This window comes from Hydra vulgaris, chromosome 06, assembly GCF_038396675.1.
Source record: "Hydra vulgaris chromosome 06, alternate assembly HydraT2T_AEP".
Taxonomy (NCBI): domain Eukaryota; kingdom Metazoa; phylum Cnidaria; class Hydrozoa; order Anthoathecata; family Hydridae; genus Hydra; species Hydra vulgaris.
Window position 1 is genome coordinate 40340125 of NC_088925.1, and position 17685 is coordinate 40357809.

Genomic DNA, 17685 nt, shown 5'->3' on the forward strand with positions numbered 1-17685 from the left:
TGACTTTTGGAAAAATTGATACTTTGAACTCCCAAAATTAATTATGCCTGATCAAATTTGATCGCCATAATTAATTTTGGGAGTTTTAAAAAGAATCTTAAAGTTACTAAATTATCTTTAAAATTTAAAAAATGCTTATGATTGTTAAATTGAAAAAATTAAATTAAACAGTTTTAAGACCAAAACAATCTTTAGTTCACAATAAAAACAGTAATTAATAAAAAGCGCAAAATTTTGATCTTCCGGAAAATTATTTGCTTTTCAGTTTTTATCATTTCTGTATATCCAGTGTTGATCATCAACCTTCAAATAATTATTTGGAGCTATTTATTTGAGAGTGTATATATATATATATATATATATATATATATATATATATATATATATATATATATATATATATATATATATATATATATATATAATGTGTTGCAGAATTTCTTCTTAACTGTTGTGGCCTCTCAATTTTAGAGAAGTGATTTTCGATTTTTTCAATCTCTAGTCTGAATATCATTTTTTTAAATTTAATGTTTTATTGTTATGTTTTAATTATTATTATATTTTAATTATTATTTTTAACATTTAAACCATGTTCGGATTTGGCTGTCTCATTTTTGCTGTCTGATGACATAAATGTTAAAATATAACATGTCATTTGAATTAAAAAAACTATGATATTGAATGTTTATTGTAATAAGATATTAAATGTTTTATGTCATATTTAGATAAAATATTTTTATACAATTTGCATTATTTATTACATGCGTTATAAATAAATATGAAAATAAAAAAATAAATATTAACATTTGTATTAGATTTGCATTAAATTAGATTTATGGGTGATTGCAAACAGTAAATAATATGATCATATAATAAATAAAAGTCTAAAATTAATGCTTCAAACATCACAAATTTTTTCAATCACCTGACAATAAACACTTCACCTTTCTTTCACTAATGCTCCACTCGTTTTTTCTAGTGTTTTTAATGAAAAATTGGCTTAACACTGAATTAATAATAGAAAATGTGTGAAGTTTTTGCTTATGTATATTGCATATATATAATTCAACTGTATTATAAGACATCTATTTAAAAATTACTATGTATTAATTTTTATTTAAAAAAATCCATCTTTTGTAAATTTGTTCAGAAGTTTTTTTTTTTGTGTGTAGAAATTTTAATATTATACTTAAATTAAAACTTTGTTGTTGTTTTTTTTTTTTTATTGTAATTTTGATTGACGCTTGACAGTGGAATTTAAAGTTTTAATTTTTTATTTTAAAAATAATTCAGTAAGAATTTTTGGTTTTGTTTTATGGAGGGAGTAAGAGAGAAATAGATTTAACTTAGAAAAGAAACTCCGAAAGAAAGTTAAAGGAATTATATAATTATTTTTTTTCAAGTTCACCAGATTTTTTTTAAATTAAAATATTTTTACATTTGTTCCAACTTTTTTTGTATTATGAACTTGTATTAGGCAAGCCTTAAAATGGAAATATCTATAAAAGAACTCTTTTGAAGAATAATGAAATAACAATTTTCTTGCTTATTTTATTTTTTGTTATAAAGCGATTGTTTATTTGATTTACTTAAAGATTTTTTGTTATAGAAAAATAAAATCAAAAGTAGTTTGTCATTAGCTTCTTTAACAATGTCTTACCCACGCAAGTTTGTATATCTGACTTTATGCTTTGTGATGGTTGCAGGGGTATGTTATTTATCTTTTTTAGTCTTTTTCGAACATAATCGAACAAATTCAAAATATTATCCTACACTTATCAACAAAGATATTTCCCAAGATTCTCACCAAAATGTTGATTTTAATAACCGAATAATGTCGGCTGATGTGCACGAGATCAATAAAGTTATGCAAATTGAAGTTAGTGAACTCAACAAAATAGGTGTAAAAATTGGTTTGAAACAAAATCGACTTTTAAAAACAAATAATTTAACTGACATCGATAATATTCGCAAAGTGTACAACTTCAAAAATGTGGATAATATATTACTTTCAAAGTTGTCAAAGGTTCAAAAGAAAATTGAATATTTAACCGACCCTTTGCCTAATTCCGCTTCATGTTCTGATCCAGTATTTTTACTCATCGCTGTTGTATCGCAACCATCAAATTATGAAAGGCGCGAGCAAATTAGAAACTCGTGGGCAAATACTTATTCAGAAGACTTTGATAAACTTAAAGTAAAAAAACTGTTTCCCAACAATAAAATATATTCATTAAGCAATGTTCTTAAAGTTGTTTTTATTGTAGGCGTACCAAAAGATCACTCTACCTCTGAAATTTACAAAGAGGCAATTTTGAAGAAAGATATAGTTTTTGGATCCATGGAGGAGGATTACAAGCTGCTTGTCATGAAAACAAGACTTGCACTAAAATGGTCCTATTACAACTGTCAAAGTTCTTTTTTCTTGAAAACTGATGATGATGTTTTTGTTAATCCAGTTATTCTAATTGAATGGCTTAAAGACATTCCTCAAAATAACTTATATACAGGCTGGTGCAACTTTAACTCTCCAGTTGTTCGCGATAAGAATAATAAATGGTATGTTTAACACCATTGTACGGTAAATGTATAGTGCATTAAAGTGTACGGTATTATAAAACAAATGTTTTATAATACCGTACAATTAAACACTATGCATTTAAACAACGTTACATTCAAAGCATTTGATTTTAATTTATGCTTATGTTTTAATTTTTTTAAAGGTATGTTTCTATGGAAGAATATGCTAATCCTACTTATCCTCCATACTGTCTTGGAGGTGGGTACTTAATGTCAGAAGATGTGTTAAAGTCCATTATCAATTTTTCATATGGTCGAAGCTTATTTCCAATGGAGGATTTGTATGTTGGGCTTATGGCATACGAACTTAAAGTGCCTGTACGAGACGAAAAATCTCACTTTGATTTGAACTATGTGGATCGTCAAAACGACTGTGATTTGAATAATCTATTTTTGGCACATCCAGTTCTCGGTAGCAATCAATTAGCACTTATTCAAAGATGGCGTAAGGCACAAAGTACTTGTGAATAGATCCCTTACTTTAACTGTTACTTAAAAAAATAGTTGTAAATAGTAAATATTGATATTTTAATATATTCATATATACATAATTATTTACATTATAGGTTTTGTAAGCTTTTTTATATAGTATATTTATATATTACATATATTATCGTGTAAGTAGTTATTTATATTATGTTTTTGATTTTTTCTGGGTTTGGCTGTTCATAAATATTAGGCTATACTTTAAAAGAATTTTTTTTTTGTCGATTGTTTCAATCCCTTGTTTTCAACTTCCAACCTCTGCGTTTTATAAATTAAAATGACACTAAATTTTAAAAATAATCTTGTAAAAATTGTTTCAAAGAAGTTACATTCGAACGAGCCTCTAAATTAAAAAAAGAACTTCAAAAATACATCACCATAAAGTTTATGATATATATAGTTTATAGTATATGATATATTATAAATTTTGAAATATTATTTTAATAAAGTTAAATCACATGCTATTAATGTCTGTGCTTGGCCGAGAGGTTAATGTGTAGGAAATCGACGACGGAGACCGAGTTCGAATCCCGAAGAAATCCATATTGAACTTTTTTTTTCTTTTAATCAAATTTAAAAAAAGGCGGACGTTTTTTTCAGGCACCCCTCTTTAGTAAGTAAAAAACGAGTCTTACGCGAGATCAGTAATATTGAAAACCTAGCGGTAAAATTTGGAAGATTTTGAGACTCTAATAACACGTTTTTTGGGGGGCACTTTGACCCATCAACCACGGCCCTGCTAAAACCTGTTTTTTGTCGACTCAAAAAATACGTTGCCTGAAATACGCCTTACTCAGGGCCAGTATATAAGGGGTGGCATGTGTGCATTAGCGCACACAGGATATTTTGATGTTTCAGATAGGACACTTTCACACATCGTACAAACTCCAAATTTAAGTATGTTTATATGCCAAATAAGGTGACCTCGCAAAAAATTAGGATGGCGGAGGTCTGGAAACAAAAAGCCCTAAAACGCTTGCCTCTCCCCTTCCCTGCACATACGTGAGGGCAATATGTAGTAAAATTTTCAACTTTGCTATCTAAAGCTAAATTTAAATTTATCGACAGATTTTAATTTTTGTAGAAAAATATTGTAAATTACAAAAGTTATGATCATGCAAAGTTTATACCCCTCTCGTTGGGGGGGGGGGGGTCCGATAAGCGTACCCCGATAAGCGTACGTACTTTATGGACGACCCCTTATTAAAAAAAAATTTTAAAAATACGTCATAAAGTTTATGATTTTTTTCTAGAAATTAAATGTATAAAATTTTTAAACAAAATTTAAAAATGTTTTTTTAAAAGTTGTTATTAGTTGAAAATATTTTTAATGAAAGTTAACTGCTTTAAAAGTTCTTTTCAAAATCACTAAAAACTTGTTTTAATTGAAATTTTAATATAATAAATTTTCTCAAAAACTTTATTTCTATTGTTTTTCGGGTTTTTTCAAGCCACTTATTCCAGTAAATTGAAATGAGATATGAACCATTAAAAGCGAGTTTGCATTTTTTTTTTTTTTAATTTTTGACTCTTTTCTAAAAATGTACTAAATACGTCAAATATCAAACAAATTAGTTTCAATAAACTACGTATATTGACTGATAATTTGTCAGATTATTGATTTATAATAGTAGTCGCAAACTTAGTCCTTCTAAATTCGCCTACAAAAAACCGAAAAGATTCCATTAAAAAAAAAAAGAAAAGAGGTCTGCTCCCAGAGATCCATCACAGTATGCGTCACTGAGCGGAAATAGGATTTTACTTAAATTTCTTTAAGATTTTGTAGTTTTAACTTTTATAGTATTTTATAATACCAAACATTTTGCGGAATTAGATTAATAGCTCTCATTAAAAAATGATTATTTAAAAGTTTTTTCACTTGCTTTTGTAAGAAGGAGAATTTCAGAGTTAAAAAACACGTTTTTGATAAATTTTTTAATTGCTTATGATGAAAATCAAACTTATGCATTATAATTTTCTATTTTCAATTTTATGATATATTAAAATAATTAAAAACTAAGACTTTCAAAAAGATGTTTTTGCACAATAGTTTTTTTTTGTTTAACTTAGTCCCCAAATATTAATGGATTGAATCATGTTACTTTAGAGATCGTCAATTTTTTTATTTGATATAAATTTTATGCAACAAATAGACTTTTCATACGTAAAAAAATAAACTGCTTACTTCTGTTGTAAGATACTTCAATTCATTTTACGGGTCTGAACTTCATTGAGAACTGACTCAAATTTCTCTTCTAAAATCCTTGTTATTTATTATTATAAAAAACAAAATGATATGATAAATAAACATGCTCTAATTTTCAATACAGAAAACATTTTTAGTAGTAGTGCGACGCATTCCTACTAAAAAAGAAACATCTCATTTACACAATCAAACGTTTTATTTTCAGTTTTAAATAAAATGCGTTTTATTGCGAGTATCAGCGTAGTATTGCGTTAACTTTCTAAACAAGAATGATTGTTTCTTAACAAGTGACTTAGTTGTAAACAATTTTCTTATTTAAAAAAAAATTTATCATTTTTTCTTTTCTTCTAATATTTTTAGGCCCTTTCGTCATGTTTTAAGTTAGCAGAGAACTTGACTCGATCGTAGATTTTGCGTAGAACTTAAAGCAATGACCAGTTGTCTCAATACCGCTACATAACCTAAAGTCGTAATAGAGTGCTCCTTGTGTGGCCTGAATAATGCACACCAAAAGCACTAACAAGTACACCATCCATACGCAACATGGTAATATTCTGATATTTAACAGCTGTTGATGAAATCAGCCTCTCTAATTTAACATCTGGCCTCAGAACTATTAAACTAAGTTTTAGAACAATAAGGAAATAATAGGAAGAGCTGCGTAGCCACTAAAAGAAAAAGTCAAAAGCAAAAACCCATGATTAAAGTCAAGAAGATCTAGTATTAATGATCCTAAGCAGAAATCAATGTTACACTGGTCAACAAAAAATTTCTGTTTACCCCAAAAGTCTTTGCTACGATTCCTTCTACAAGATAGTAATCGGATGCCGTTAACATCAGCCAAAGATGAGCTCTTTTATTGAGACACCATTTCCAAGCTTTACTTAACCAAAAGCCCCAAGGCATGGATATTTTAAGTCAGAGTTAACTTCTCTTAGCCTTTGTATACGATAGCGAATTCTACAAGGCAGCATGTCATTCCAGTAGGCACGCAACGTTTTATTCACGTTTCAATCACGTGTATTTTAGGTGACTTCGTCCAGGTTACTATTTTACGTAAAAGTTACGTGAAAGTTACGTGCCAAAATATCGCGTCTAACGGAACTTTTATTCTTAATAAAAACCTGTGATAAGAAAAATGAAATAATATTTTTTATTATATTATTTATTTTTTTATAGTATAGTTTTTGTATTCATTATATTAGTTATAATTATTTTACTGTTATGATGATATAATTAATTTTTATTGTAGTTTAATCATAATTAAAAAATAAAATTGGTCTATATAATATCTTATAACGCAATGCATTTAAAACAGAACTAAGTAGTCCAATATATTTTAAGTTGTAATATCTAATATCCAAATTACATCAAATTAAGTTAAATAAATTAGTACCAAGCGTTCCTATTTGCCACACAAATAAGATTAAACTCAAATACAAGGTATGCTTTTTTTCTATGATATAATATTTTAGACTGGCGAATTTGTCCATTTTGCTTACTTTAGACTGGCGAATTTGTCCATTTTGTTTACAAAATAAGTTATGTTATAACGAATTTAATATCAAATTAAGTAAGCTACATGGACAAATTATAAGTTCTAGCAGAACTTATTCTTGATTCTTGAGCAATAATAATGTCTGTAGAACTTCTGCATACATTATTGCTCAAGAGTCGATTAGATAAAAACCAAAAATAGATTTTCTTCTATTATTTGGTTTTTATCAACAAAGAATTTATCCAAGATAATATCAATAAACAAATGTGTTATGTTATTTATTATTGATATATGTATATATTATTATTATATACTTTATCTTTTTGTAATATATGACATCTTAATCTTGTGCTTTACTTGTTAAAAACGGTTAATACTTATTTATTTCAATTTTTTATATTATTTGAATATTATATGATTAATATATATATTTGAATTGTATTTATGAAATTATTATTGTATATATTATATGACTTTTATTACTATTGCTATTATATACAATATAAAACAGGTTATTAACGCGGATTTGTTCAATGTTTTCCCCACAAAAAGATGATTATGATGCTATTGTATTTGAAACTGCATTATATTTATCTTTCAATGTTGACAACCTTCCAATATGTAAAGCAAGTTTCTCTCAAATATAGCATTGCTTTTTTAAAAATGTTTCATGATTTAGATCAAAGAAATAGTAACACCAGAAAATCTTGTTGCCAAAACAGTTGGTGACTCACCATGTAAGACTTGTTTTAAAGATATGTGATTTAAGATAATTATTTAATAATCATATTATTATTTAAGTTTTTATTTGTTTCTTTTTAGCTAAATTTGGTGTCGCTAGCTATTATTGGAGTAAATATCGACTTATTCATTAGATAAAGTTTGATGCATGCTCTTACCCAGTTTCCTTCTTCACGTTTCAGTCATGTATATTTTAGGTGACCTTGTCCAGGTTACAATTTTACTTGATTTGAAGCATGAAAGTTACGTTGCCAATGTATTTTGTATTTTGGAACTTTTTTTATTCTCAATAAAAACTTATGATTAGAAACTTGGAAAGATATTCTTTATTTTATTTACTATTTTTTTAAAATTTAGTTTCAGGGATAATTTTTTTTGGGATATTCCCGGAATACCAGATATTTTTCTGAAATTTATCTTTTTCCAAATATCCGAAAAGTTTTCCATACATGCAAGTTAAAGTATACATTATTGTCATCAACTTGGCTGAATGCAAAATTAAGGGAAAAATTAGGGGGAAAATATTCTGAATTTTTTCAGGATATTTTCCGCAAACAATTTTCCAAACTTTTTAAATATAATGATTATATGAAATATGTAGTTGATATATTCATTATTGTAATTACCTTTTATTATACTTTTATAATAATATAATTATTTTGCATTTTAGTTTTATAATAATAAAAAAAGTGTCAGGGTATAAGATATCTTATAACATCGCAATGCATTTTTGACAAAAATTAAATGTCACATATAATATTTTATCTAAACATATTATATTATTTTATATCTAAGTTTTATCAATTTAGGTTTAATAAATATATTACAAAGCTTAGTTCAAAATCGTGTAATGTTATGGTAGATAATTCTCATATTGCAACATGCAAAAGATCAAACCCTAATACAAGGTATACTTTTTTTTTCTACCTTATTATATAATATTTTAGAATATCAAATTTGTTGATGTAGTTAATTTAATAATAAATAAGTTATTATAACTTATTCAATATTAAATTTATTAAACTACATTACAAATGATAAGTTCTGTATAAAATATTATTGACTAGGAAGATCCAATGGTATTGTTATGTTATTTTCTAGGAATATCATTCTGTAGTATAACACAATAACCTTTTAACTTTTAAAGTTTGAGAAAATTCACTTTTCCCTCTCTTAGTCTTTTTTTGTGATCGCACCCTGTAGCAAGAATTTAATTTAGTTCATATCTTGTTGGAGAATGCAACTTGATTCTGAGTTGAATTTTCAGCACTCATTATTTATTGGTGACCTAATTTGACAATACTTTATTATACATACTTTTAGTTTTATACTTAATATATTATATATAATTAGGGGTAGATGAGGCTCCTTAGCCGTGGTGAATGTTTCCACAGCAAAAGGAGCCTCAAGGTGAAAATCTCACCATGGGTAGGAAAATCATGATATAAAATCCCCACTATAATGTTGTGTGGTTATGTGGTAACTATTACATTTTTAAAAATTGTTATAATTTTTCTGTGTGCATTCTAAAATTGCATTTAATGTTCAAAACTTTGTAGATTACTCATTTAAAGCAACTTTGTGTGCTGCCACTTTTGCATCTAGTGAGTTAATGTATGAACAAGTTAATGCAGAAACAAGTGCAAATATAAGAAGATGGAAAACAAAGAAAACAAATTATTTAATCAGATGTTATCACATAAGGTGAGTACAGGTCTTTTTCTGATCACGCGCATCAGTTATTAACTTTATATATAGATATATATTTATCTATAGACAGATATTAGATATAGATATATATAAATAAACAATATTTTTTTAGACTTGTATTTATTATTTTGTACTTCTTTTTTTTATTTATCTGTCGACTTTTTTGTTATGTCTTTTTTTATTAAATCCTTATTTATTTTTTAGCAATAAGAGTATAAAATTAGAAGGCAAATGACTTTTTTTATTTTTCTACATTGTATGTAGTATTGTTTTCTTAAAATTATTTAATGATTTAGATTAAAGAAAACAACTAGAAAATCTTGTTGCCTAAATGGTTGGCAACTTACCAAGTAAGATTTGTTTTAAAAGTTTGTGATTTAAGATAATTATTAAATAATCATATTATTATTTAAGATTTTATTCATTTCTTTTCAGCTAAATCTGATTCATTAGATAAAGTTTGATGCGTACTCTTATAGGAGAAAATATCGACTGATTCGTTAGATTATGTTTGAAGCGTGCTTTTATGGGAGAATATATCGACTGATTCGTTAGATTAAGTTTGAAGTGCGTTCTTTGTGGATCGAAGCGTGCTCTTCGTAAGTTGCAGATCTATGACTTTGTACTTATTACTTATCGGATATAAGGAGGATATTTTAACAAAAATGCAGCTTTTATTACAAATTCAAAATGTTTATGTCAAGAACTTATATACTGACTAATGAAACCATGTAATTTAATACGTATTAAATATTTCCTCGACGATGAGTTTTTTTTCTTTACACGAATCCAAACACTTCGTTTTTATAAAGCATAATTATTACTTAAATATTACGTGCCAAAATTAACGTCTTTTAGACAGTTCATGGGGACCAAAAAGTTACCTAAATATCACGTGCCAAAAGTAACGTGAAAAACACGTCCATAAACCACGTGAATTGGTCATTTCATGGGGACCAAAAAGTCACTTAAATGTCACGTGTCAAAATTGAGGAAGATAGTTTTATTTAAATCGTAAACATTTTAATTAGTTAAATACTTTTTGTAAAGGTGTAATTATTTTTTGTTTCTTGGAAATAGTTTAAAAAGTAGAAACATTCAAAACATACCAAACTTTAAACGAGTGATAAAAATAAAATTATGAAAATTTAAATTTAAAAAAATAAGTTATTCTACTTCTGATCAAAATTTTTTTTTCAAAAATAAAATTCAAGCATATACATTTGGAAATATATACAAAGCATATACAAAATTTAAGCATATACAAAATTTAAAAGCATATACAAAATTTAAGCATATACATATGGAAATATAATTCGACTTTTCAACCAAATTTTTCTTTCGCTTTATTGCAAATCAATTTGAATAAAAAAATTGAATGAAAACATCAACTTAAAAATCCTTTGAATGAAAAAATTATTTATACTTTAAACTATTAATAAAAAAAGTCATAAATTAGCAAAAACGTAGTAACTAATAAGTTTAGTTTTTTTTTGAGTTTACTTTTTGCTTTTCTGATTAAATTACATCACGCTATTATAGGAGAGGGTTTGGTAGTTTTGTGACGACTCATACAAAACTTGCTTCTTAAGTGTTACAATTTTGTGACAAAGAAGGTGAGGAGAGGGGGGAGGTCAAAAACAGTCGAAAATTGCATGACGTAATTTATGGACGACTCTTTACTCGTTTTGTCCATAGATAATGCAGCGTGTTTTTGCACAAATATTAAACTTCAAGTTTTATGACGATAATGTTTAAACTAATTAACTTTCAATGACTCAATTTATTTGCTTCATTTCTTTATAAACGCGTTTTACGTTTATGTTATAAAATGTATAAAACAGCAATTAAACAAAATAGCGAAGCTGTTTTTTTATACACAAGCTCTTTTTATTGACAAAACAACTTTGCATTATTGTTTTATTTATTTTTAAGGGTTAAAAGATCTAGAGTTTGACCGACCGTTGTCACAGGAAATTTTTTTAATTGATAATTATACTTTTATTAACATTAAATATAAAATAGTTGGTTTTGCTAATATTTTTATAAATTTAATTTATGCTAATATTTCTAGCTTTCAATGTACTTTTTCAAAGTATTTTATTCATTGCCACACTATATATTAAGCTGAATCGAATAATTATAACAAAATAAAACTCAAAGACAAGAGTTGATAATATATTTAAAAAAAAACAGAAATATTTTATAGAAAAAATATTTATGGCATATTTCGTATGCATATTTCGCAATTCCACTCCTGCACTGAATTGTCTTCTATATATTGGACACATGTAATATGGAACCATTTTAGGCATTTGCTGCAAGCAACCATAAAATCATAAGTGCAAGGCATTAAGCAAGTGCAATGCAGTTGAACATTTATAGTTGAGGGATTGTTACGTGTAATACTCAATTTACTTCGCTTATTGAGTAATGGGAAGGGTTTAAACTGTCCAGCATGAAACATTTTTTCAAGATTTTGTCTCATAAACTTTTGATTATATGATATAGTTTCGGGTTGTTTACCGAAAGCCAAATGCACAGCATTAGCTATAGCAAATAATCCACAATCCAAACTTCCGGTCTGTTGTTGGACACTTTTAATATTTACAACAATACTTGGTGGAAATTCACAATTATAATCGGCAAAATTCTTGTAACATCTGGCTAACTGATTTATTAGATGCGAATCTAGTTTATTATACATACTGTCATAAAGTGAAATTGATCCATTTATTGAACAGGAAATGACCCAATGAGAATTATTAAAATGGATCTGAACAGAAATTTTATCTGTACTTACTGCCTTAAATGCATCAGTCTGTGACAACAAGGTATCCTGCAAACCAATAATATCTGGAAACTGTTTTTTTATTATCAACTGAGCTAAATTTATATGTTCGTCAGTCAATTCTTTGATATCTAGTAAAACTTTTTTCATTGTCAGTGTAAAAATAGAAAGTTCCTCAGGTATAGGTTTAGACTTTTCTTCAGAATTATTTAGGACTTTTTCAACAATATTATTTAGAACCATATTTTCAGAAATAGGATAATAAATCTTCAAACGAGTCATATTGTATATTTGTTTTAATTTCTTATTGCAATCATTTACATAAACGAAAAGTATTCTTTTTCAAAATTTGACAAATTTTGTATGGGTCAGTCCAATTTGGCTCCATCTTTGAACCTTTTCTGGAAAGTTTTTTACTACTTCTTATTAACACTTGAATGCCAACTTTAAACAACTGGTTTTCAGAACAATGCTTGGCATCATATGTTTTTTTTTGGCGTTCCTGGGCTTTCTGAATATTTTGCAGTGCATTTTTTCGCATTTCTATTACATTTTCTAATAGACTTTCTCTATTTTTTAAACTGTCATCATATTTTAAAAGTTGACGCTGAAGAGTTTGATTGAACCTTTCGTCTTGACCGTTGCTCTGTGGGTGGTAGGCACTTGTTACGTTGCACTTTGTTCCCATCATTTTATTTAATTCATGGTTTACCTAAACAAACAAAAAAAATAAAAACTCTTTACCTGAGTAGAAAAAATATAAGGAAATAGGTCTATTACAAAATGGTCTGTAAAAAAGGCTTGTATAAGGTTTATATTAAATAATAAACAAGTATATCATAACCAAATAAATAAAAATTAGTAAATTAAAAAAAAAAAAGTTCTTGCAAGTTTTTGCATAAAACATTTTAGTTATGCAAAACATTAACAAAGAAAAAAATATTTTTATATATGCATTGCAGATGAGGATGTTTAGCCAATGTTTTTTAAGCTTTCATTTTTCAACTTTAAATGAACAAGTCCTAAAGTTTTAAAATTCCAAGTCTTCATTCACCCTTTACATCCAATTTTGATATATCAACTTTTCAAAATTTAGAATTATGAAAGTTATATAAAAATTAGAGTTTTAAAAAAAGTAATGAAAATAAAAAAATAAACAAAAACATTTAAACAAACAAAATCCAACACAGTACCTCATTTACAAACTCTCTTCTTTGGTCACTTATCTGAACTTCACAACAACCATGTCTTGTAAAACATGCATACAAGAATTCTGCTGCACTTGTAGCTGTTTTATCAGCTAGGGAAGCAGCTTCAGGCCACTTGGAGAATAAACAGGTGGCTGTTATGATATATTTATTTTGCCTTTCTGTTAAAGAAAGAGGTCCAATTAAATCAAATCCAACAGTACTCCATACTTCATCTTTAACTTTAATAGGATGTAGTTCAGCTGAGTGTTTTTCAAATGCTCTATAAAGTATATTATGAAGGAAATAATATAAATTATGCATATTTAAAGACTTTATACAATTTGAAAATAACACAATTATGTTTAATTTTTGTTATAACTTAGATAATAATACCTGCAGTATTATAAATTAAAATTATCAATGTTATTATTGTTTTAAATAAATAATAAAAAATAAACTTTAGTGTATAAACCTGTTTGCTCTTTGACACCTATCACAATATTTACAAAAATTCTTCACATCATCTACCATCCCTTTTCCAGTAATACTTCTCGTAGAGTTTTTCTAACGTTTTATGTCGACCAAAGTGTCCACCACCAAGAATTGCAGAATGACAGCCTTCGAGAATCATAGTTTTTTGACTTGTTAGAACTACTAGCAGATCCATGTTTCTTTTTTTATCGTAGTAAAAAAGTAAGCCATCTTTTACCAAAAATCTTCTAGACTTTCTTCTTAATTCATCTTTTCTAATCTTATCCATGCCATGAGGGTATAATCCTCTGACAATTAGATCAAGAAGATTGTTGTATTCTTCGTCGTTCATATTTTAAATATGGACTCATGATTAATTTCTGTTTCTCACGCATTCAGCAGCAAATTTTCCTGTGAGCGGCAATTTTTCCTAAGAAATAATGCCGCTGAGCGGCAGATTTTCCTAGGAAATTATGCCGCAGCCGCAAAATTTCCTGTGACACCGTAACTCAGGCACGTTCGTTTAGTGTCGACAAGTTATTATACGCTAGCGCAGTAAACATTTAAGAAAATAAAATTTTTAAATATGGCTACGGCTCGTAGAAACGAACTTTTTTAGTTTAATGGCTGTTTATTTATATAAATTTCCATATAAATCACCACTTTTAACTCTTTTTATGGCTGAAAATATAATAGGCTTATCTTTGTTGCATAAGGAATTAACTCAAAAAAGGTTAAAAATATATTTAAAAGTTTAAAGTTGTGCTTTTCTAAGAAATTTAACATTCAAGGCTGAGCGTGATTTGCTTATACTTTTGAAAACACATAATCTAATTATCTGAGCGTAGAAGTTTATTTATCTTTTCAAAAAACTTAGATAACTTTTATCTGTATTTAATACCTGTTACAGATATTAGCACTCAATTTTTTTTCACTAGTTTTTTTATATACACTCTCTTATATTTGATATCATATGTAATGATTATATATGATGAATATGTATGTATGTATGTATGTATGTATGTATGTATGTATGTATGTATGTATGTATGTATGTATGTATGTATGTATGTATGTATGTATGTATGTATGTATGTATGTATGTATGTATGTATGTATGTATGTATGTATGTATGTATGTATGTATGTATGTATGTATGTATGTATGTATGTATGTATGTATGTATGTATGTATGTATGTATGTATGTATGTATGTGTGTATGTATGTATGTGTGTATGTATGTATGTATGTAAATATGTATTTATGTATGTTATATATATGAATTATATATACATACACACTTTTTATATAAACTCTCTATCCAATATATATATATATATATATATATATATATATATATATATATATATATATATATATATATATATATATATATATATATATATATATATATATATATATATATATATGTACATATATACACACACACACACGTACACACACAGATACACACACGCACACACACACATATATATATATGTATATATATATAAATATATATATATATATATATATATATATATAAATATATATATTTATATATATATACACACACATATATTATATATGTGTGTATATATATATATATATATTTTTATATATATATATATATATATATATATATATATATATATATATATATATATATATATATATAGGGCTACCATTGTCCCGGTTTTTACGGAGGAGAGCCAAGCGCTAAGCTAACTAAAATTAAAACTTTTATCGCGTTCTCCAGCGAAAATATCAGGACAATGGCAGTTCTATATATATATATATATATATATATATATATATATATATATATATATATATATATATATATATATATATATATATATATATATATATATATATATATATATATATATATATATATATATATATATATATATATATATACACACACACAAATATCATTACATATACATACATATGTACACACATAATCACATACATACATATCTCATATATTATATATGAGGTATGTATGTATGTATGTGTTCATATGAATGTATTCATTCAAATATAATATTAATTATATATATATACATATATGTATAAATGGGTATATGGGTATATATGTAAGTATATGTATATACAGTGCCGGTTTTAGCACTACCAGTGCCTTGGGCGAGATTTCTACGGCGCCCCTAGCTCAATTTAACCGCATTCAAAAAAAGGCAAAGGGAAAAATGACCATTTAGTTTCGCCCCTTTATATTCGGCGCCCTAAGCCATCGCCCAACCAGGCCCTACCCTAACGCCGCCACTTTGTATATATATGTATATCTCAACCTTTTTTCAAAATTTAAAACAATTACAAGATTGGACACAAATTATTACAGCTTTACTTCATGTAACATATAAAGTAAGTCTCATCAAAATGTTCATCCAAAATAACATTCAAAATAAACAATGGTGATATTGGTCTGTTACAATATCAAGATTTGTTTTAAAATTCAAAAGCATAACTTGAACCCTTTTTGATTATCAAGTTCTCAGTTTTTTAAACTTCTTTATATTGAAAAAATATCAGAGTTATTAAAATAAAGATTTTGTTCAATTGTGAAGAAACATTTTAAAACGGTTACATTAAACTGTTTTTCACTCAAAGTTTTTGCTTTTTTTTTATACAGATTTTTTTTTATACTTTTATCTCTCTGTACATACATCAACTGACTGGTAAATTTTATTGTAGAAAATTGTACATACATGCATTGACCGACAAGTTTGGAGTTATATATGCACACATACAGGATTCTAGTTAAGTAAGTCCAACAACGCCGGAGGCCAGAGACTTTTATTCTAAAGGATCTTAAGAATAAAGTTATACATACATAAATATATAAATATACATATATATATATATATAATATGTAAAAGGCTATTATAGTTAATAGCATATTTTTAACTACATCAGTTGCCAAAAGGATTAAAAAATTACATAAACATGTCCTAAATTTATCTATAAGCATGCATGTTCTTTGTAGCAAAAAAAATAAGGAATAAAAAGTGATCTAATTTAAGATTAAAAAAAAGACCTAAACTAATGCACTAAATTATCTGCCGTTTGTTTGCTAAGCGGAAGCTTAGCTTACCGATAGCAGACAAAGCCGAGAAGATAAATAACATCAATCTGAAAAGCCACTATATATTTAGTTTATTTTCTATTAAAGTCTTAATAAAAAACGCTCAAATCAATGCCCACTTCTTCCCCAAAAACATGCCCATGTCTTCAAGAAGGAGAGTGTCCCTACTTACACCTCGCCTTAGTTACGCCTCTGCTACATCAATCTGGGTTTCTAGTTAGGCATTTATTGAATAAAACGATGAAATGATCTACTCAATATGCATTTAGCAATAACTTTAAAAAGCTGCATTTTAATATTATGACATTTCTTTATTCACTTAATATTTACGAACTCGAAATTTCATATTGGCAAAATCCGTGGTTTTTTAATTTATCGGATGCTTGGAGCCAGAACGGCGTATGTTCACTTTTCAACAATTTGAGAAAAAGTTACTTGAAATCAAAAATCTAATTCTAATTATTACATAATAATATTATGTCAAAAAAACAAAATTTTGTGAAGAATTAGATTTTAGATGTATGATTGAAGATTTCAAATCGCTTTTTCTCAAAATGTTAAAAAGTGCACATACTTCGTTCTGGCTCCAAGCCCTCGATATGCTACGAATATGGCTCTTAAGTATCTAATAGTCGGATACGTATATTTGGAAAATATATAAGAAAATAAACTTCTAATTGAAGGGTGGGGTATATATATATAATATATAAAGACTTGGAGGCTCTACCTGCAAATGGATAAGCACAAACGAGGATGTAATTTGCTTTTTGCTTTTGCTAATATTCAAATTGTGAGATATTCTTACTTTTATCGTTTTAGTTTTTAAAATTGTTTTCTTTAAATTATTTGAGTATTTATACATCTCGATACATATAAAGACCGTGACTAGGCTACTTCG

General features: G+C 26.8%; 1 protein-coding gene and 1 long non-coding RNA gene across 4 annotated transcripts; both read left to right on the plus strand.

The window, feature by feature from the left end:
- The first annotated feature begins 1574 nt into the window (after positions 1-1574).
- Positions 1575-3273, plus strand: LOC100211381 (beta-1,3-galactosyltransferase 5). The gene is made up of 2 exons (XM_065800143.1): positions 1575-2559; positions 2724-3273. The coding sequence occupies exons 1-2, from the start codon at positions 1652-1654 to the stop codon at positions 3049-3051; spliced, it is 1236 nt and encodes a 411-aa protein (XP_065656215.1). The 5' UTR covers positions 1575-1651; the 3' UTR covers positions 3052-3273.
- A 3245-nt stretch (positions 3274-6518) lies between these two features.
- Positions 6519-9983, plus strand: LOC136081854 (uncharacterized). 3 transcript variants are annotated; one of them, XR_010639192.1, is made up of 6 exons: positions 6519-6715; positions 7450-7507; positions 7593-8419; positions 9071-9215; positions 9518-9571; positions 9657-9983. It is a non-coding gene; the product is annotated as an uncharacterized LOC136081854 (long non-coding RNA). The 3 variants fall into 3 exon arrangements; XR_010639191.1 differs by lacking the exon at positions 6519-6715 and having other exon boundaries at positions 6739-7507; positions 7593-7722; positions 8321-8419; XR_010639190.1 differs by lacking the exon at positions 6519-6715 and having other exon boundaries at positions 6732-7507.
- Positions 9984-17685: the final 7702 nt, after the last annotated feature.